The 21,762-nt window shown below is 58.4% G+C and overlaps 1 protein-coding gene across 2 annotated transcripts in view; it reads left to right on the top strand.

Moving 5' to 3' along the window:
- TBC1D22A (TBC1 domain family member 22A) overlaps positions 1–21,762 on the top strand; it is a 259,570-nt gene that overhangs the window by 223,348 nt on the left and 14,460 nt on the right. For both annotated transcript variants that reach the window (XM_055561649.1, XM_055561589.1), the window contains one exon: positions 12,100–12,195. In XM_055561649.1, the coding sequence (XP_055417624.1) occupies positions 12,100–12,195 (96 nt within the window). The remainder of the gene's footprint in view (positions 1–12,099; positions 12,196–21,762) is intronic.

Raw genomic sequence — 21,762 nt, 5'->3', positions numbered from 1 at the left:
AAAAGTCAGTGAAAAGGTAAGCCAGACGCAGTGGGAAAGGTGTGACTTCGGGGGAGGAGGGGCGGTGTTTGGGGGCAAGTGTGCCACCCGACTTTTCCAAACGCAGCTCGGTTGAGGTCTTTACTGTGGCATCACGTTCTGCTTTTCACAATTACAAAACTCCAAGCAAGTGGGCCTTAAAAAGCATGGACAAAATTAAGATGTAAAAAATGGACCTCGCTGTATCTCTGGTTGGTGGCCCCAGTGACACAGAGAAAAATGACTTCAAGGAGACTCGAGCAGTTTGCATGCTCAGCCCTCGAAGCATACATCTCAAACACAAAAACAATTGCCAAAAAATTTAAAAACTCTACTTGGCAATCAGATTGTTAGTGTTAACATTAGTGCTATCTGGAAACTATTGCTTATGTACACACATTACACATAAATACATACATTAGGGTAAAGCAAATAAGTAATTATGATAATGTTATAGGAAATAAGATTTTACACCTAAGAGGAAAGAGAATCAAGCATAAAATCAAAGAAGGAAAAGCGCTGGAATCTTAAATATAAGTCAAGACTCAGTATGAACCTGTGATGTGTTCTCTTTAAAAGCAGTAAAATCCCTTCTTCTGACTTCCTCCACCGATTATTGGGTCCAGCGACGAACCCCGGGGAAGCAGACACGGCCCCCCTGGCGCCTCCCCCACCCCCAGCTGGGAGCCTCTATATCATTTCCTGTGACAAGGAAGGAGGCTCCTCAGGGTCAGGCAGGAATGTTCTAGAAGACTCTGCAGCATCTCATCCTATAGAGTGCTGGGACCTCTCCTAGACTGCTCGGAAGCCCAATTTAAAGGGGTCGGAAATGGGCAGATTGAACATCGGGAAATATTGTGACGGCAGTGGATTAAAACTCACCAGATAATGTCGGAGTCTGTGAGGTCATCATGATTCTAAATTAAACCCTCACCAGCTCGCCTCTGAAGGTTGCCCATACATCACCTGGTAAACACAAGGGATGGTTCCTGTGTACTTCTTGTTTAGCTCACAGGAGGTTCTTTTCTCTATTGTCAGTGTTTTCTGCCAAATCTGGGAATTCCCTAGAGAATGGCTGTTAGGTGAATGTGGATTCTTTCTGCTCAAATTAGTTTCGAAGCAATAACAGTCTTATTCGCAGCCTTATTTGCAAGGGGGCTGGTGTAAATCCTGGGCTTCCCTTGTTAACTCAGCTGGTAAAGAACCCACCTGCAATATGGGAGACCTGGGTTTGATTCCTGGATCAGGAAGATCCCCTGGAGAAGGAATAGGCTACCCTCTCTAGTATTCTTGGCTTTCCCTGGTAGCTCAGCTGATAAAGAATTTGCCTGCAATGCAGGAGACTCAGCTTTGATTACTTGGTGGGGAAGGTCCCCTGGAGAAGGGAAAGGTTACCCACTCCAGTATTCTGGCCTGGAGAATTCCATGGACTGTTTAGTCCATGGGGTCGCAAAGAGTCGGATACAACTAGCAGTCTTCACTCCTGGTTTAAGTCTTGGCTGCACATTGGTGCTTGAGGCCTTTTGAATGTTCGGTCATTGGGAGCTGACAAGCTTTGTCCATAACTGGGAACGGGAACACGGCCTTCCTTCCCTTAATCAGTGTTTTGGTCATTTTCTGAATGCCGCTGTGTGTAGAAGCTCTGGGCCAGCTCCCGCGGGAGACCCAGGAGAGGGCAGGGTGGGTCCTTGTCCCCAGAAGTTCACAGTGCAGGCGGCTCTCAGACCTGACTCTGTGACAGCCTCCTGGGAGCTGGTTAAGAATGAAGAGTCTGGGCCGGGGACCAGGAGACTGGGGTTCTGCTTCTGCATCGTGCTCAGAGCGGACATCTGTTGGTCCATCTGAGCCTTGTCCACCTGGAGGCACATTTCCTGGTGCCAAGCACTGAGCAGCGTGAAGACGCGGGGACGTGAGTCCCGGCTGCCGCCTGCAGGGAGCACTGAGCAGCGTGAAGACGCGGGGACGTGAGGCCTGGCTGCCGCCTGCAGGGAGCTCTGTGCCAGCCAGACATCGTGATTTCTCAGGACGAGCTCACACCCTCCCATCTCGGCTGACACCACCAGAGGCTGTGCCACGCACACCTCCCCACCACCGTCTGCTCCCGTAGTCCCCTGGCTGAGTAACCCCCGGGACCCCAGTCCAGGAGGCGGAAAGCCCGACATTTCGGCCCAAATCCATGTCCTTTAGTGCTTTGTTGTAGCAAATGAGTGGTCTGCCCCTGTCCAGGTGGACACAGGCCCCGCGGGGTCTGCAGGCCACGACTGCTCTGCTCTGGGAATCCACCTCATTCGTTTACTGCAGAACAAGAGTTTACAGAGACCCCCTCATGAGGCCGCCAGCCATGCGGGCATGCTGACAGAGGCGGGCGCCAGAGACCCTCCTCTTCTGGAAGTGCGTGTGTGGCCCTCGCTCCCTTAGGATCCTGCCCCTGCAGTGCAAACCCTGAGGCCTGTCCTGACGTCCTGAGCCAACGTGTCTGCTGGCCCAGCACTCACTTCTCACGGAGGAGCCTGAGGTTCACCGGGAGCTGAGCTGTCTGTCTGTCTTTAACAGGGTTCACACTCGGGCTCTCAGTGAGACAGGTACTGGGGTGTCAGCTTCGTTCTCGGGCTCTGTCCAGGTGCAGAACTTGGTGCCGTGTCTGTCAAATGCCACCCTCACCCCAGACAGTAGACATGCGCTCTGCCCCACATAGATGAGCCCATGGCAGCCAAGGCCGGGTGGGAGCTGGGGCGGGCCCACTGCCCTGTCTTGGAAGGCAGAGGGGTCCCCGTGGACCCGTGTCTTCAGCAGGGGAGGCCTTCTAAGGAGCGAGCTGCACACGTGTGTCCTGATGTGTGGTGGGGACTCGGCAGTGAGCCCTGGAAGGAGACCGCACAGGCCTCAGAGTCAGCCAAGGGAGGCCATGGGATGGGGCAGGGAAGGGAGGCCAAGATGGGGGGCCTCCGAAGCCCCAAGAGTGGGGAGGTGCCTCTGGAGAGACCTGGGGGGAGGCAGGGCTAGGCTGTGGTGGGGGTGTAGGCACCGGTTCTGAGCATGCTTGCCAGACAGGCAGGGTGTGCCGCCCTCACTCTCCTGGCCATGCCTGGGGATGGCCAGGCATGCTGGCCTGCTGGTCCAGCAACGGGCAGTGCTGTGCATCCTCGCAGGGCTGTGATGGGAGCCTGGCTTGTTCACCAGAAGCTGTAGCTCAGTCCCTCTCTTTCTGCTCTCCTGGCTCAGTTCCGTCTACAGAGAGAACTGAAGCTTTGAGTTGTTGACTGGTGTCGTGTCATTTCTTGCTTCAAAGAAAAAATAATCAGGACCCACAGCAGGATCTTTTCCCTTTTAATTTGCCAAGAATGTCCTTGACAAATGTTCAACAGCAGCACAGACCCTCAGGCTGGACAGCGTAGCAGAAAGGCCTGGAAGGTGGTGCCCGCAGACCTGCAGTCATCCTCGGCCTCAGGAAGACGCCAGGCCGTCAGGGGTGTGGTGTTTACGTTTGGGGGTGGGGCCCCTAGCTCGGGCAGCCGAGTCACTGACTGTGTGGTGCTGGCTCTGGCCCCGCAGTCCTGCAGAGCTTGTGTATCCATGGGGTTTTGACAGCAGCATTCAAACAACGTCTTTGATTTCATCCATAAAGGAGACGCGCTTGCAGCAGGCAGCGCGGCACTCGCGATGCATGAACGTGTGGCTCCCCCTCCCCCAGCCTCTCCGGGAGGTGACGGGCGGTCCGTGCCCCAGGGGGCCGAGTGTCATGCGGTCTGCTCCAGTGCCTGTGCTGGGGGGCTGTGCCAGCGTATTTAAAGCAGAGCCACTGTTTGGCTCTTAACTGGTTTTCACTGGTGTGCCTTGTCTGCATTTAAGGATCAAATCCTCCCTTGTGACTCTGAGCCATAGAAGCTTGTAACTCCTTAGGGACTGTCGACTTTTCTTTTGACTAACTGAATATGTAAGCCACTCGTTTGTCGTTTCGGAGAACTGAAGAACGTAGCACTAGAGAACACCTTTCCGACTGTTGATGGGTCATGAGCTGGGTGACGGTTAATTTTGAGTGTCAACCAGGCTGGGCCATGATACCCAGATGTTTGGTCAAACAGTGTTCTGGATGTTTCTGTATAACTTGGATGAGTGTAACCTTTAAGTCAGCGGACTCAGCATAAAGCGGACTGCCCTCCAGAGCGTGGGTGGGCCTCATCCAATCAGTGGGAGGCCTGAATGAAACAAAGGCCAACCTCCCCGGAGCACGAAGCCGTTTTGCCTCCGAAGGGAAGGCCTTTGCAGTTGAATAGCATCAGCTCTCCCCTGGTCTCCAGCCCACTAGACTTCCCCAGCAGATTTTGGTCTTTCCAGGCTTCTACGGTCAATCTGTGTGTGTGTGTGTGTGTGTGCTCGCGTGTGCTATGTTATCTCAACACACACACACACACATCCTGTGGTCCTGTTTCTCCGGAGAACCCTGATACAGCATCACCCAAGGAGTGGAATTTTTTAAATTCATTAGGAACTTTAAAGGAATTTTTCATATTCTTTGTTAGTTGATGCTTTTTTTCCAGCTTTAAAATGTTCCTCAGAGTTGGGAATTATTGATAACGTCAGAGCAGCTGCAGGAGGGTCACCATCCCTTTCCCAGACCAGCCCTCCGTGTTGGAGGAGCGTCCAGCCAGTGACTCCCGGCATGAATCTGATGGGCCGTGACCTTTGTCACCCAGCCATTGGGAATGCCCTGAGACGTGGACAGACACATGCCAATAAGTATCCGGCGAGAGCTAATAGAGATTGACATAGAGATAATAGATCAGTCACCATGAGGCCGGCTGGATGGGCACCAGCTCATTTATGCCTCAAGATGCGGCTGCATAATGAAACGTGATTTACAGTTCCATTACGGAACCAGGCCCCACACACGCGGGTGTCGGTGTGAATTTTAAGATGGCCGTGCTCTGCATCCGTGGTAGGTAATTGTGTAATGCACTGGCCTAGTGATGAATATTTCAAAGGAAGTCATCGCGGAGGTTTTGCTTGCACAGCTGAAGTTCCTGCTCTTGAATCTGCACAAAGAACCGCGAACAATTCCCGTCATTTGAATGGCCTCAGAAATCCATCTACGTAAATACACATGCTCGGGAAAATCTCTTGTGCCAGAAGGCCACTCGGTTTTATTTCAGGGCCAAAAATTATAAGGAAAGTTTAATGATGCAATTAAAGGTGAAAAATTGTTCCTTTTATCACCGTTTCTCTATTATAAAAAATGGAAGGAAAACTGTTTCTTTGCCTGATTGCCTGCTTTTCAAAAAGTGTGTGTCGTGCGCAGCTCATTTGCATTTAGCTAATCGTGTAGTCGTTTTGAACTTCCATTCTATCATTTTATAAGCAGACCTCGATCCACTGCAGAGCCTGACACGCGGTTTGAAGAAAACTCACAATGTTAGGAGGTGTCTGGGTCCATCCTCCGCCTCCAGCCAGTGGCTAGGGGAGAGGGGAAGGGCCGAGAGACCCAGGGTCAGTTGGACCGCATTACATTCTCCTCGTCTGAGCTTCTCTCAAAAGTCAAGGCTTCTCCCCGGGAGTGAAAACGGGCCCGCGGCCCTGCCCCGGCTGACGGAGGTCAGAATCCAGGGGTGAGGGCCTCCGAGGCAGAGTCTGAGTGACAGCAGGGACCCTGCGGCCAGATGACGCCCCGAGCGGGGCCGGAGCCCCAGAGGTCAGTGGTCCCGCACCCAGTGACCCTGCAAGGGACCGTTGCCAGTCGGTCGCCAGTGTTTTCCTTCTATTTTGATCATCAGAAGTCTTTTTAAATTCTTCATTGGAGTCTAGGTGATGTACGATGTGGTGTTAGTCTCCGCTGTGCAGCAGTGAGCCAGTTATACCTGTGCATACAGCCCCTCTTTGTCAGCTTCTTTTCCCATATGGATCGTTGCAAAGCACTGAACAGAGCTCCCTGTGCTGCACAGGAGGCCTTGTTGCTGTTCAGTTGCTAAGTCGTGTCCGACTCTTGCGTCCCCATGGACTGTAGCCCGCCAGGCTCCTCTGTCCATGGGATTCTCCAGGCAAGAACACTGGAGTGGGCTGCCATTTCCTCCTCCAGGGGATCTTCCCGACCCAGGGATCGGATGCGCGTCTCCTGCACTGCAGGTGGACTCTTTATCTCCAAACCGCCGGGGAAGCCCACGTAGGTCCTTATTAGTTACGTGTGTATTTTAAAAGTCTTAAGTGTAGAGAGAAGCACAGCTAACGATGCAGCGCACGCCTGTGTGCTCACTCCCCAGGTGTGTCAGATCTGACCGTTCATCATTTTTGTTTCAGATTGTTTATTACTTATTTAAAAATTTAATTTCACATAGGCCATTCAGGGTTTATTCCTTATTTTCCAGAGATAACCACTACCTTGAAATTGGTTTTTATAAAATTTCTACATGTGATTTTTTTTATTTTCATTTTCTCCACATACATGTACATCCATAAACAATTTGTATGCTCTTAATGAATATTCTGAAACTTTTTATAAACACGTATTCTTTTGCGACGTGCTTCTTGTGTTCAGCTTTATTTTTTAATACTTACTCATGTTGGTGGATGTCGTCGTATTTCCTTTACTTTCGCCTTTCATGGTTTCGCTGCATGAGTGTGTTATAACTTACCCGTTCTCCTGTTGAAGGACATCTGAGCTGTCTCTGAGTCTTTTGCGGTTGCCAGCAGCGCTCAGTCTTCTCACCCTCTGGCTCCCGCTGTGCCCGGCGTAAGACGGGGCTTTTCTGGGTTACAGGAGGTGACCATCTCGACACCACATGCTCTCCAGTGAGGCGCGCCCCTGCCCCCAGCACGTGCAGAATTCCTTTCAGCCCACGTCCTCCCCTGAACTCTGCAGTCTTCACAGTTTCTAGGCTTTGCCCGTTTGAAAAACAGGAGCTGACTTCTTCCTTCTACCCACCTTGCTCTCTACATCCCTGCTTACCCGTGAGTGTGAGCAGCTTGTCCTGTTTTCACTGACCACGCAAGGGTGTGCACATCCTTGGCCCGCTTTCCTTACCAGGTAGCCTGTCCTCTTCTGTCTCATCGGGGGATTTGATAAAAAGACGCACGCTGCGGCTCCTGTCCTTTGTCAGTCATGCGTGCGCTGCAGATGGGGTTTGCGCGTCTGTGACATGCACCTTTACCGCAATTCCAGCGCCTTTGTCACACGGAAGTTGTAACTTTCTGTTGTCAAATTTACTGTTTTTTTTTTTGTTTTTTTTTTAAATTGATGCTTATGTTCTTAAGGTGTTTGCCTTTGCAGGCTGCTTTGTAATCCACTTTGAATTGGGGCTTATGGCATGAGGTAGGGATCTAATTTTACTCTCTCCTTATGGATAGCCAGCTATTTCAGTATCATTTATCAAATAATCCTTTCTTCCCCAGCTGGTCTGCCCACCCTTGTCTGCCAAAGACAGATGTCCACATTAGCATTAGATTTTGGATGTCTGATCCGATTAGAATGGGAATGGGGCTCTGACGTGGTCATTTCCAAGTGCGTCTGGGATCTTCTGTGAATTGTCTTTTCCTCAGCTTAGAGAGGTTTATGGTTTTTAAATGTGGTGTTTGCTATAGGAGCAGTATTTCTCCTTGACCTCCAGAATTCCCCGGCCTCAGAATTCCGAGGGTGAACATTTGGTAGGAGACTGCTTCCAGGCTTGTTTTTCACAGAGGTGATGGACAGCGCACTGCCCCCCCAGCCGCAGCCCTGGCCTCCCTTGTGGCCGTTCTGCCGGCCCGACGTCACCAGCGGCATGTGGTCTGAGCCCCCGCCACCCTGGTGCTGAGCAGCAGAAACCCGGCCACTTTCTCTATGCGTGAGGCTTGCAGGGTAAAGTGTGAAAGAGAAAGCAGGAATTTCGTGGCGCTCACGGGAGCCCCTGGCGGTGTGATCCCGTCTGGCCCTGGCTATCTTATCAGCGCTGCTCCGTTTTCTTAATTAGCGAGTAAGACAAGTGACACTGAAGTGATCTGAAACATGATTTGCCAGAATGTTCTCTCGTTGTATTAACCAGAAGCATCAGAATCCTGAGGAAAATATCCCTGACCTGCTTGTTAAAGGGTTGGAGTGTGTGCTCTGCAGACCACCTGGCGGCCCGAGGAGGCTGGAGCGTGGCCTCCACCGCAGGGAGGAATGGCGTGCGGGTTGGGGGCACTTCCTGTCGACCAGTGAGCTCTGCCCTTGTCCCAGCGGACGTCCTTCCCCTCCTCCACGCCTCGGCCTCCTCCCCTGCCTGTGGGCCAGTTGAGTTGGGCCCCGGGAGCAGAGCCCAGGCTTGGACAGGACTGTCCAGACCAGGCTCACCTGGTTTCTGAAGCCACCTGGGCTCGCAGGAGTTTTTCCTGAGTGCTGGTTCTGGGCCCAGGGCTGTGGCTGTGGGTGCAGGTGGCAGGCGCAGGGACAGGCCGGCAGGGAGGATCAGCTGGGGCGGACGCTGGCCAGTGGGATGGGGCCCTGGATGCCTTGAGGGGCCGTTTCCTCCGGATCTCCGACAGGGGGAGGTTTCCAGCCAAACAGTGGCGGGATCACAGGGACGGGGGGCTGAGACTGTGGCAGGCACTCCCCACCACCCCGTCCGCCTCTCCCTGGGGCTGCAGGAGGAAATGAGAAGGTGGCGTCTTTGCCCCTCCTATCCCAGCATAAGCTCCCACTCACGAGGCCTACTTGTGGGTCCCGTCTCCTGCTGAGCAGCCTTGCCAGTTCCCTGGCTTCTGTCTCCTCCCAAGTTGTCTGGAGCCTGGGGAGGTGGAAGAGGAGGGTTTGCAGCCTGGACCAGTGCGTGGCAGCTGGAAGGCCTGGACCGGGGCAGACCCTCCCCAGAACCGGCTCTGAAATGGCCCCTGCGCTGTGGCTCCCGGGGCGGGCGCTGGGGATGCCCACTGTGGTCATTGAGAGCCCTGCCCTGGGGGCTTCCCGGGGGTATGTCCTTGGTCCCTGGAGAGTGCCGCGTGCTCCCGCATCCCCCGGGCTTGTTGTTAAATGGCCGGTCCACTTGGCTGATTTCACACCAGTCGGGAAGGCCCCGATTGTAGGTGCTGGATCCCGAAGATGATGGAGACCCCCTGTTCTGAGGGGGCCCCAGCCGTGGGCTGTGTGACGTGCTGCCTCCTCGCCTCTCCCGCTCCGGGCAGCTGATGGTGATATTTATTGTCCAGGTTAAGCTTCATTAAAGCAGAAGCCCACTTTCCATTAGGATGTGAAATTTTTATTTATTAAATTGCTATTTTAGTGTAATTTACCAAGTCATTGAAGACAAACAATCCACTTAAGTGAAGCTGTAAACCTCCGTTTTCCCCGAACGCGGTGTTCCCGTGAACGCGTGGCTCAGGCTGCGCTCTGCTCGCCAGCTCGGGAACATCGTGGCAGCAGTTCCCCACCGTGTTGGCACTGGGGACTGACGTCGTGGAAGACGATTTTTCCACGGCCCAGATGGATGGCTCTGGGGTGATGCAAGCACGTGGCGTTCATTGCACACGGGAACCTAGAGCCGCCGCTGACTGAAGGTACAGACCCAAGTCCGGGGCTGGGGACCCGTGTTACGGGACGCAGACTCTGCAGTCCACCCTCCTGAACGCCGAGTGAGGGGCTGGCACCTGGCAGGTCATTCCCAGGCCTTCGCCTGGTGGCGGGGAGCCCCCGGCAGGAGACTCATCTGGAGCCCGTCCAGGGCCCGAGCAGCTGCTGCCGCTCGCCTTTGTCGGCCGCGGCCGTGGTCGTTAGGGAAGAAGGAAGGAAAGCACCTCCCTTCAGGACCTCCGAGCGCAGCCCTGCACTCACACGGATTTGCAGTCCCAGTTCATTTTGCTCACTCGTCTACAGTATTTCAGGCTGAAGGTTTAGTTGAAGCCGGTCTTGGGATAATAGCGAGGGCTTTTGGCTTCTGGCAGAAGGAAATACGAATTTTTTTTTTCCCTCCTAAAGAAAAACAGTTTCGATACACATCTCGAAGACTTCCAACAGATAGAAGTTCCAAAGAACATGTCAACAAAAAAACGAGTGAATAGTCAATCTGAGAAAAAAGGGGCTTCCCAGGTGGCGCTCGTGGCAAAGAACCCACCTGCCAATGCAGGAAGGCATAAGGGATGAGGGTTTGGTCCCTGGGTCGGGAAGATCCCCTGGAGGAGGATATGGCAGCCCACTCCAGTATTCTTGCCACGGACAGAGGAGCCTGGTGGGCTACAGTCCATGGGGTCGCAAAGTCAGACATGACTGAAGCAACTTAACATGCCTTTTATTCAGGTCAACCTGAAGATAATAACCTGGGAGACAGTCTTTCAGAAAGCTCTGAGGACTGTTCCTCCCATTAGAAGCTAAAGCACAGGTATATCTTAGTAGATATTCGTGAGAAGGAGTTCCACATCAGATGGCAGATTGACAGTTTGCCTACTCCAGATCTGCACGTACGAGGCAAGCGGTAGGTCACCCTGAGCCCCACAGGGTTAAGGCTTGCTGTCTCGCCTTGCTGGCGCCGGGGGAGAGCTGCTCTTGGGGGGAGCAGGAGGCCCGTGTCTCCTGGGGGTCTGCTTCACGGGTCGGGGCACAGTGCACGCCGGCGAGGAGCAGTGGCCCAGGCAGAGAGGGGTTTGTGTCAGACACTTTTTGTCCTGCCTTAACAGTAAATTTATTTCATCACACACAAGCTCCGAGAGGGGGAATCCCTAACATCCGAGGAGGCAGGCTACCAAGAGTGAGACTCAGCAGAGAGAACAGGCCGCAGAAAGAGAGCCACAGAGACCGCAGAGTTCAGAGTTACCTGTGATGTGCTGGAAAACAAGTTCAACATGTTCAAAGTGATGAAAAAGGAACACAGTGAGTGAGAAAGGAGGAGGAGAGGGAAACTCACAATTTACAAAGCCGGCCTGAGAAGCCACGCAAGTTTCAAATGTGACAGATGAGTCGGACAGGAGTTGTGATCCAGCTGAAGAGATGACCAGTGAACTGGAAGACAGAGTGGAAGAAAGTGCGTCTCCTGGAGAGACGAGGGGTGGAGCTTGTGAGCAGAGAGGTTGAGTGAAGTGGAGAACACGGAAAAGGCCTCACCCCCACCGCAGCAAGGTTCTGAGGAAACACAGAGAGCTGGAGGGGGATGCAGTGGATGTCTGCCTGGCTGCATGGGTGACGGTTTTCCACAACTGATGGAAGCTCCCCACGCTCAGAATAGCTCTAGCAGAATAAATATTACAAGGAAAATGTGTAACATCCAAGACAAACAGGGTATCACAGAAGCAGCCGGAAAGAGGAGCTTGTTTCCTACCAGGTAGTGTGGCCCAGGACCTTGGGGAATGAGGCCCAGGACAGCCGCCCTGACCTCCTCGCTGTGTCTGGAACCTGCCGGGCAGCCTCGAGCCTCAGGGCCTTTGCCTTCCTCCCCCACCCCGATGTCTGCACGGATGGCCTTCTTTGGGTCTCTGTTTGAATGTCACGTTAGGTGACTGAGCGCTGTATTTAACACACCAGCCCCTCCCTGAGTGCCCCTGGTGTTTCCCATCCTTCTTCCTCACCTAGTATTTTTTTTCCAGAGGGTGTCGCCATCTTATGCGGATTTAATTTTTTTACTTAGTGAACTGTTAGCAGCCTCTTGCACCTGTCGCGCCGCCATGGCACCGCAGTGCAGGGGGCACCCTGGGCACCCTAGCTGCGAACGTGGGTGGCGTTTGTCTGAACTGAGGCAGCGGCCGAGGAGGGGCTTGCAGCGTTCCTGCCGTCCACACTTGCGGTCAGCGTCGTGGCCAGGCAGTGCCCGGGCGGGGTGCCTGCTCTGCTGCCTGCCTCCCGGCCGGGGCCAAGAAATCAGCCTCTGTGGGGAAAGCGGGGGCCCCCCTCCCACGGGGCTGTGTGGAGTGGGGGCCCCTGAGACTGGCCTTCTATCATCGCTGCCCGTCATCCGTGCAGGAAAGCCACGGGGCCTGCTTGCCCTGCACGTCCGCTGTGGCTGGCCGCCAGATCAGAGAAAACCGTCTTTGTTTTAATGAGACGAGAGTCAGGAGCGAAGGCCTTGCGTACCGGCGCGCCGGCTGGCCAGCTCTGTGTTCCCGGCCGGCCTGTGGGGGCCGCACCCTGACCTTCTCCTCTGTTCTGTCTTGCAGTCGGAACCTGAGGGCTTCGCCAATTTCCACCTGTACGTGTGTGCTGCTTTTCTCGTGAGATGGAGGAAAGAAATACTAGAAGAAAGAGATTTTCAAGTAAGTAAATGTCTTTTCAAGAAGGCCCCAGGTGTGATCCCCTGCCTGGGGAGAGAAGGGAGTTAGCTTTAGTTCTCGGGGTCGTTTGCGGAGAAGCTTTGAGACGCGCCGCCCGTGGTCAGCGCTGACCTGCAGGCTGAGACCCCGCGGCCGGGGGCGTAGGTCACGGGGGGCCTGGGCTCTGTCGACACCAGCTTGCTAAGCTTGCTGACACCTGGGCCGCTGGTGTGCGTTCCCGTCACAGTGGCCTGGGGGCCCCTGGGAGCTTCATGATGGCTGTGGGGAGTGGGGCGTTAGGGAAGGGGCAGGCACACCATCAGACAGCCTGGCTGCCGGGCACCCGGGCACTGTGCGACCCCGGGCTGGTGTCTTAGCCTCTCTGACCCACGTTCCCGCAGCTGCTGAGTCCCCGTTCCTCAGAGGCTCTGTGCTTGCCCGACCCAGGGGCTCCAGGCGGGCTGAGTGCCTGCCCGTCTTCACCCCACATGTGCCCGTGTAATGTGCGCGGCGTTGCCCCCGGGGGGCCCGGGCCATCGCGGGTGCGGTGAGGAGGCCCGTGGTCAGGCTTTGCGCCCCCTGGCCCCTTAACCTCCTCGAGCCGCTCTTCTTCCCGCTGAGGGAGGGAAGGAGGCCCTGCCTCCTGGGTGGCGGCGTGGTGACAGCAGCCGGCTGGCCTGTGGTCCCTCAGCCCCCTGCTTGTCCCACCCCACGGGCCTTGCTCGTCCCGCCGGGGGCTGTGGGGAGGACCCGGCCAGCCCCCCTGACTGCCCAGGCCTTCCATCCTGGCCACTGGGAGATACTGGGCAGGGAGGGCCTCTGCCCGGCCCGCAGAACCCGGGGCCCAGCCTGCCCTGCCTCCAGGTGGGCAGCAGGAGAACAAGGTCATTTTCCCCCCGCTCTGCTCGGGCATGTGGAGGTGCAGAGAGAGGCAGGCGCTGGGCCAGGTGACCGAGTGCGGGGAGTGGATGCAGGCGGTGGGTCTGGGCTCCTCAGGGGCCACCGTCCACACAGGCACAGGAGAGCCTGCTGGCCAGCCGGACCATTCACATAAAGGGAGAAGGCCTGGCTTCCCTGGCGGTGGCGGCCAGCGTCCAACCCCGCGCCCCGCCAGCGCTCACCTCGTGGACAGGTGACGCAGGGGCCCGGGTCCCTGGCTGATGCCGTCACAGGTTTCCTGCCTCTGTTTCGCTGGGACCTCTGGCTGGGGAATGGTTCCGGGAGGCCCCAGGCAAATGTTGCTCCCTTGCTGCTCCCCTGGGGGCCCGCCTGGTGCGGGGAGGCAGGTAGGAAAGAGCCAGGGGCCGTGAGAGTGCTCGAGAGTGCCTGAGCTCAAGGCCCGTCCCGGGGATAGCTCTAGACCCCAGTGCTGGGCGGTCACTGAGCCTTGCGGGCCTGATAGATGGCTGAGTTCCGGCTGGGGACAGGGGCCTGAAACCACAGAGTGACCTCACACAGGGGCCTTGCCCCTCTGCCCGCCATTTGTGCCATCTGCTTCCCAAACGGAGGCGGTGCTGCCAGGGCCCGAGGCCGCCAGGAGCTGCCCTGGAGGCGGGGGCCCCTGAGCTGCGCAGGAGGAGGTGCCCAGCGGGACAGCATCTGCCCCTCCTGGCCTGTTAGGACTGGAGGGCGCCACTTGGGCGGCTGGTGGGGACTTTTTGCAGCCTCTCAGGGCCCTGCTCACTGACCTCGAGGTTCACCGGGGCCAGGGAACCGGCACAGCCTGGCAGTTGGCGTGGCCACAACTCTGAGGAGTGGCGAGAGTCGCTCTCCCCTGATCTCGGATCAGACTCAGGCCTGGCTGTCGTGGGGATGGATGGGGGCCAGGCTGTGAACGCTGTGTGATGTGGGGAATTGAACTAAGTGGGAAAGGCAAGGAGAAGAGAAAACAAATTAAATAAAGCACCTTTGAGGCTCTGGTGGGCACAGGGCAATCGTGTGTGGAGTTGTGACATTTCAGGAAAATGACTCTGCGTCCACAGGAGGCAGCCCGGGCGTCCAGCAGCAGAAATCCCCGGAAAAGGCTCCAAGAGCCTCCCTCTGCGCAGATCCGTGGTTGCCGCGTGTCGTCTCCGGGGACTCGTCATTTCCCGGGGGGGTGTCTTGAGGAGGAAGGCCCAGCGGTGCGGGCCCTGCAGAGCGGGGCATGGGCGTGGCTCCTGCGTCCAGTTCCCAGAAGCTCAGTGAAGTTGGCCCAGGCCAGCGGTCTGGTTGCGTCCAGTGCCACGAACGTCCTAGAGGGTTGCTGGGTGCCCTGGCTGGAGGGAGGTCCCTTGCAGAGTGGATGTCACCCCTGCCCTGAGCTCTGGGAGCTCGCTGTGCCATCTGTCGAGCAGGGCACCGCGTCCCACCTCTGCCTGCACACCGCCCACTGGCTGCGCACATAGGGTGTCCAGAACCACCTCCTCCCGCACCTGCACCCTGCCTCCCACCCGCTAGAGCCAGGGAGGTCTGAGCCCGTGCCGAGGGCCCGATTCTCCCCTCCCCCTGCCTTTTTCTGAGCAGATTCTGTAGGGTCTTTTGGGGGAGGAGCCTCCCCACGTGCAGTCTTGTCCCCTGGAGGTGTGCCTGGCACACTGAGCTCGCCCCAGCCCCAGTGGGGTGTTTCAGAGTCGGACTCGGGGCCCAGGGAGGGTGGGTGGCCTAGGCCCCACCATCCCCCGCTCAAGCACACGTGGCTGAAGCCGCCTTTGGGAGTCGGGGTTCAGGCCCGGAGCGGCTGTGTGCCCGTGCGTGCACCTCCTCTCCCACAGGCATGCGGGCGAGCTGGGAGTGGCGCTGCCTGGCTCCTCAGCTGGGTCATAAGCGCAGCTTATAAAGCAGCTGACAGCGAGCTTCCCCAGAAGATCGTTCTGTTTTACCCAGAAGCCCAGGCTGCTTCGTTTGGCATTCAGGGACGAGGGGTCGGGGCTGGAGATCTGACTGCAGCCCTTGTGCAGGGCTGAGTGGCCCTAGCCCTGCTGTTGGCGGGTCGCGGGGGCAAAGCACCCAGGCGGGTGGTCCCTGCTGCCCGGCCGTCTCTGGGGTGTGTGACCCAGCAGCGTGGGAGCAGAGATGCTCTGTGACCTTGGAAGCTCCCCAACATGGGAGCTGGCATCGTGGTTCTCAACGTAGAGGAGGGCACATCCCTTAGGCGCACAAAACGTCAGCATCCTGGTCTCATTTTTCTTCAGTGGGGAGAGCAATTAACGTTTGGTGGACAGAGCACGGGGCTTCCACGGAAATCATGGACCTTCTCCGTGGGGCCTTTGGGAGCTCCGAGGTCTGTAAACGTTTCGGGTGAGGTCATCAGTGGCTGCGTGTCTGTTGATGAGTGACCCGCCTCGTGGGGAGAAACGGCTTCCTGTGCATTTGTGGTGACTGCAGCTACGGGAGGCTGTGAACGAGGGCAGGGCCCCGTCTGCAAACCCCAGTCGGCCCGCGGGGGCTCAGTGCGTGCGTGGTGGCCGCTGCATCCCCGCGCCCCACGTCCTGGCTGTGGGAGGGCCTGGCGTTGGGGCTTCTGCTTGCCTAGGCTCTTTTCGTCCCCTGTGACTGCTGCTCAGCGGGGCCTGAGTGGGGACGGGCAAGGACGGTGCCCGTGGGGGTCATCTGTCTGCTCTGATGTCCCCACTGCCCCCTGCCCCGGGCCCTCCCTGTGCTTCTGTCTCAGGACTCCTTACCCCCATGGGGGCAGGCGGGCCAGGGTGGACAGGGCCTTCGCCGGAGATGGTAGGAAACGGAGGATTCACGGGTCGGGTACCCGCCTGTTCCGAAAGGGGAGTGCGTTGGTGAGGGTGGGGCTGAGTGTGCGGGTCAGGGTGGGCGCTGATCATATGAGCCTGAGACGGAATGACGGGGTGCCCCACCCGCCTTTGCCCCCCGCCCCCCGAAGCCCTTCCCTCTGCCCTGAAGCCAGGGGGCGGACTCAACGGGAAGGTTCCGGAAGGATTCCCGCCCTCTGTCCCCCAGGGCCCTGTCGTCCAGCGCGTCCCACCTCCTGGTGGAAACGGAGGCGCCTGCCGTGTGGCGGGATGTCCACGTGCTGCGTCTCAGCTCACTGCTTCTGTCCCGCCTGCGTTCGGGGCTCCAGCCCCTCCCGGACGAGTCCACCTGCGTCTTGGCCTCGGTGCCCTCGGGCCCTGATGCACTAATCAGCTCCCGGCCTGGTCCCTTCTCCTGGGTGGTTGGAGCGGCCGCGGGGCAGGGTGGACAGCACTGATTCTCTGCCGCTGAGCAGCCTTCCACGGGTTAACGCTCCGTGGTTTTGTGTTTCGGCCTGTGTTCACTTGATGCGCCAAATGTCAGGAAATGCCAGCGTGAAGATCAATTGTCTCTCTCTTTATTGTTTCAAGGCATTTTAAAGACAAAATTGGATCAGTTGACGAGCGATCTTTAAGTGCATCTTGCTGTCCTGTGCTCCCTTGGGTCACGCGTGTTCAGGGGTAGGGGATGCGTGGCCGTGGGTGGGGCCAGCTGCTGGCACCGTCTTGACTGGGAGGTCCAGGGATGCCGAACCTCTGCCGCGAGCTGCCCCGGGTGAGACAGTGGAGCTCAGGAGTGAAGACTTGCCCGGTGCTGGGCGCGTGGCAGGGCGACAGCTGTGGGCTCACGTCCCGCGGGCAGGCGGGCGGGCGGCGGAAGGCAGGAGCGGTCAGTTCTGCACTGTCGGGCCCTGGCCCGTGGCTGCCCTGAGGTTCCAGCAGGGAGTCCTGTCCCTGAGGCTGCTCTGCCCCCAGCAGAGGGGAGCCTGACCTGGGCCAGCTGTCCGTCCACAGGGGAATGACACTGGGGAGCTGCGGGCATGCTGGGCCAAGCCCTGTGGGAGGCCGGTGGGCCCGGCCTGTCCTCCAGGCTGGAGCTGGACGCCTGCAGGGCAGGGCCCGTGTTGGGCACACAGAATCAGAGCTCCGCCAGCTACAGCATCTGGTGCCAAGAGACGTGCCTGGTGCTTGGGGGCAGGGGGTCCTACCAGTGAGCCAGCTGGGTCCAGGGTGACGCGGGCGTACAGGCTGAGGTTGGGTCTGTCCCCTGGAAGAGCGGCAGGCTCTCTGTGGTGCTGTGAACCCTGCCTGGGAGGAAGGAAGGGACCCAGTGGCTGCGCGTGGAGCCGGCCTGGGTCCCTGAGCACCGTGGTGGCCATGGCCTCAGCGCCTGGCTTCCTGCCGTGGCCGAGCAGCTCGTCGCTGTCGGGGGCGGTGGCACCGAGCATGTTTGATGGAGGCCACGCCCTCCCTGTGGGCCGCTGAAGTAACTCGAGTGGCCTCGACAGCACTGTCTCGGCGCCAGGGGAGGGGCCGGGCCTCAGAGAGGGTGACCGTGCACGTGCTGGCCTTGCCGACCGCGCGCCTGGCTGTGGAAGGTGCCTGAGGGCGCTCCCTTTGGGACAGGACACTCTCGCCGCTGCCAGCCCCTGCCCCACGTGGAGGGAAGCCTGGACCGCTGACCTGAGTGGTCCTCCTGGAGGCCTGCCTGCCCACCCTGCCACCCCACCTCCTGGTGCTGTCTTCCCGAGGGCAGCCCCCCGGGGGGGCGGGGGCCTTGTCGCCTCGGCTGTCCCTCCCCTGCCCCTGGGCTCCTGCCCCCACCCTCCCAGGGGGCTGTGCGCTGGGGTTGTCTCCCGGGAGGCGTGTGTCCCCCCTTCGTGGGGGGCTGTGCTCTGGGGTCGTCTCCCGGGAGGCGTGTGTCTCCCCCTCGTGGCGGGCTGTGTGCTGGGGTTGTCTCCCGGGTGGCGTGTGAAGAACAGCAATGAGAGTGAGCGGTGGGCTGCGGAAAGTCGATTCTGTCCAGGACCGTCTGCAGACACAGCTGTGCTCCTGTTGAATCAGCCCGCTCTGCTGTGGGCTCCGCCCCCTCTGGGAGATGAGCCGCTGGAACCTGAGCCCCCGGGACCTGGCCAGGCCTGGTGGCCTTGGGGCTGCTCCCAGGCCTCTAACTGCCACCTGGAGCACTGGCGTGTGGCTCTGTGCCCGCTGGTCACCAGGTCCCCCCGGCCCCGAGCTGAGCATGCAGGTGCACCTCCCTGTGCGGACGGCCGGAGCGGGCGGGCCACACGCGCTCCCCAGGGCCTGACTCTGTCCTTTCTCCCCTGCAATTCTGCCAGGGTGAGTACAGGCACGCCCTGCTGGTGATCCTCAGGCTCTGCAGGGCCGGCGGCGCCCTGCTCTGAGAGGTCCCAGTGACCCCAGCCCCCGCACGCCCATGATCTAAGAGCTGAGATGAGTCGCTGCTGGCTTCTTAGTTACTCATGGACGTTAAGGAGGTCCCAGGACCCCAAGGACTCTTGCTGGTCCGTCCAGCAGTTTCCCTTCTGGGCCGGCCATTCCCATCAACTCGTGGATGAGGGTCAGTAGAGGGTCTTCAAGAAGGGGGAGTGTTATGGGGTCAGCACTGTCCCCGTGTATTCTCACCCCAATCCCATTCTGCAAAATTAAAAAAAAAATTGTTAAAGCTATTTATTTATCAGTTCAGTTCAGTTCAGTTGCTCAGTCGTGTCCAACTCTTCGCAACCCCATGAATTGCAGCACACCAGGCCTCCCTGTCCATCACCATCTCCCGGAGTTCACTCAGACTCACGTCCATCGAGTCAGTGATGCCATCCAGCCCTCTGTCATCCCCTTCTCCTCCTGCCCCCAATCCCTCCCAGCATCAGAGTCTTTTCCAATGAGTCAACTCTTCACATGAGGTGGCCAAAGTACTGGAGTTTCAGCTTCAGCATCATTCCCTCCAAAGAAATCCCAGGGCTGATCTTCAGAATGGACTGGTTGGATCTCCTTGCAGTACAAGGGACTCTCAAGAGTCTTCTCCAACACCACAGTTCAAAAGCATCGATTCTTCGGCGCTCAGCCTTCTTCACAGTCCAACTCTCTTTATTTGTGTATATATATTAAAACCCAGAAAGTTCGAAAAGCCTTTTTACCGAAAGCAAGCCGCTCCCTCTCCCCGCCCCTTCCCGCGGGACGGGCAGCACTTTGGATCTGCGGGTGTTGTTGTTAGTGTTGTTCTGTGTGTCTGCCTGTCTTTCCAAATTGCTGTTTCTTGATTGGTTTGCACAGCGACCCCCCAAGCAGCAAGGGGAGTGGGGCCTCTGTGCTTCTCCCTGGGCCCCGGGGCCCCAGCGTCCTGGGCAGACGGCAGCCCCGCCGCACTGCTCCCCGGGGCAGCGGGAGCCGCTCATGGGTTCAGTAGGTCCCCTTCCGTCATCCCTGGACATGGGCTGCTTTCCCTGGACTGAGCGGCCGCGTCGCCCAGTTCTCTCTGAACTCGTCACGGAGTCGTCCCCGTACGGTTTATCAGAAGCGGCAGCTTCTCCGGAAGTCCAGCGCCTGGACCCTGCCGCCGGCATCCCGTCCCACCTGCCTGATGCCCCTGCCCTCTCGCTGGGCCGGTGACCCCACGGTCATTTAGATGACGTCTGTAACATCCTGCTCATTTCATTACCTGTTCAGCTTCACCTTTGTATGAAGGTGATGATGTTTGAGCATCCTCGTGGGTGGGAATTTGTCACTTCCCCATAGTCCCTGGCACACACCAGGACTTCTTAGCCGCGGTTGATGAATTCCTGGCCGTGAAATGACCTCAACGTGAAATTTGAAAAATCCTTTTGTGTCTGCATATGGAAAGGTATATTTAATGTGAAGCTTGGCCACGTTGTAATTGTTTGTCACGCGGCATCTCTGAAAGTGCCCAGTTGGGGACCAGGCAGGTTGTGAACCCTTCTGCCGAGGGCAGCTTGGGGGCCCCAGGCCCCAGAGCCTGAGTGTGAGACAGGCCCCAGAGTCGGCCTGGCAGATAGAAGGGCCTGCCGCGCCGTGGGCTTTGGTGTCCAGCTCAGCCGCCCCCAGGGGCAGAGTCGGGATCTGCTGGGGAGGGAGTCCGGTGTCCTGGGAGGGCTGCTCCTGGGACCCGCTGGAGCACTGGCGAGTGCTCCCTCCCCCTCCTGCCTGTCCCCTCCTCGCCCTCCTCCCTTCCTTTCTCTGGGTGGAGGGTGACGCTGCAAGCCCAGCAGGGATGCCCTTTCCCTCGGGGCTGGATGCCCGCATCCCCGGGTCTGCCCACTGGTTCCAGCGGGTTCCCAGTCCAGCCTCCGTCAGGACCAGCCTGCCCTGCAGGTGAGTGGAGGGCGGCCCAGAGCAGCGGCTTCTGCCAGGGTCTCTCTCCCTGCTCATTTCTGCTGTGAATTAGTCTTGCCATTAAAGAAAAAATTACACCCACCATTCAAATCATTAATTGAAAGGCCCTTATTATCTCATTAATGGTGTTTGATATCTAAGGCAGATAGACTTGGAGAAGCTCATCTGTTCAGTCCCTGAAGTAATGTAATTACATCTTGGGCCTTATTAAAACGTCTCCCTCGCAGCCCCCTCAGCCGTCACGCGTTCCATCTTGCCGCCTCGCACGGACGCCCGAACGCATCTGCGTGGAGACAAGACCGCCCAGGCCTGGGTGGGCCTTCGTGGACGTGCTGGCGGGCCCCGGATCCTTGGAAGGCTTCCTGGCCGCGGGCAGGTCTGATTCAGGGTTGTCAGGTGGCAGAACTTGGAGGGAGGGCGCTGACCCCGTAGCCTCAGCGGCCACTCGCGTGGGCTGCAGAGGCCGCAAGGTGCGTGGTGCTCCCGGTAAACCTGGGGCGGGAAGAAACGACATCGCTATTGATGGCCGGGAGAGCACGTCCCGCCCACCCGCCTGCCGGCCCGGGGTTAATGGTCCCCAGCTCCAGCCGCCTTTGTGGAAGGAGCCCCTCTGCCTCGTGGCGGCTCTGGGTCCTCTCTGCTCATCTAACTCTGCACTGGTTCCCATGTGACCGTCATGCACCCCGGGTCCCCGGGCTCTGTGTTGGGTCGGGGGATGCCGCCTGGAGGGGAGCGGGCTCCAGCCAGCCTGCCTCCGAGGCCGCAGAGCGGGTAGCGGAGAGGTGGGTGGGGGCGGGTTTGGGCTGCCCGGGTCACCGGCGGAGTGGGCACAACAGGACCTGGGCAGGGGAGGAGGAGCGAGTGGCTTGGGGGGCCTCTGGCCCCCACTTCCAGGCTGGAAAACGAGGCTCAGAGAAGTGAAGGAACCGCAGGGCTTGGATGCCAACTTCCTGGGGCTCCCGGCTGTGACTGCCCTGTCTGGGCCTGCTGTGGCCCAGGCCCCACCCCAGGCCCTTCCTGGGAGGCTCCAGTTGGTGGCAGGAGACCCTTGGGGGATGAGGCTGTGCACGCACCTGCTGGCACCCAGAGGCTTGGGCACAGAGAGCCTGGTGACTCAGGAGCCCTGGGCCTGGCACCCAGAGGCTTGGGCACAGAGAGCCTGGTGACTCAGGAGCCCTGGGCCTGGCACCCAGAGGCTTGGGCATAGAGAACCAGGGACTCAGGAGCCCTGGGCTCGACCCTTGGCCACAGCCCCATGTGACTCCAAGAGGCCACTTACCCTCACCCTCCTCGGGACCAGGACCCGAGAGGAGCTCAGAGACGGGCAAGGTGTGGGCACCATCCAGCACCCCTGGGCCCTGGACTGGGGGCTGCCAGGGTCCAGGCGAGGTGACGACACAGGGCATGCTCCCACCACCCCTTGTCCCGAGCCCTGCAGGCCTGGCTCACCCATCCCAGC

This window comes from Bubalus kerabau, chromosome 1 (assembly GCF_029407905.1).
Source record: "Bubalus kerabau isolate K-KA32 ecotype Philippines breed swamp buffalo chromosome 1, PCC_UOA_SB_1v2, whole genome shotgun sequence".
Lineage (NCBI taxonomy): Eukaryota > Metazoa > Chordata > Mammalia > Artiodactyla > Bovidae > Bubalus > Bubalus kerabau.
This window is presented reverse-complemented; position numbering and strand designations above follow the sequence as displayed.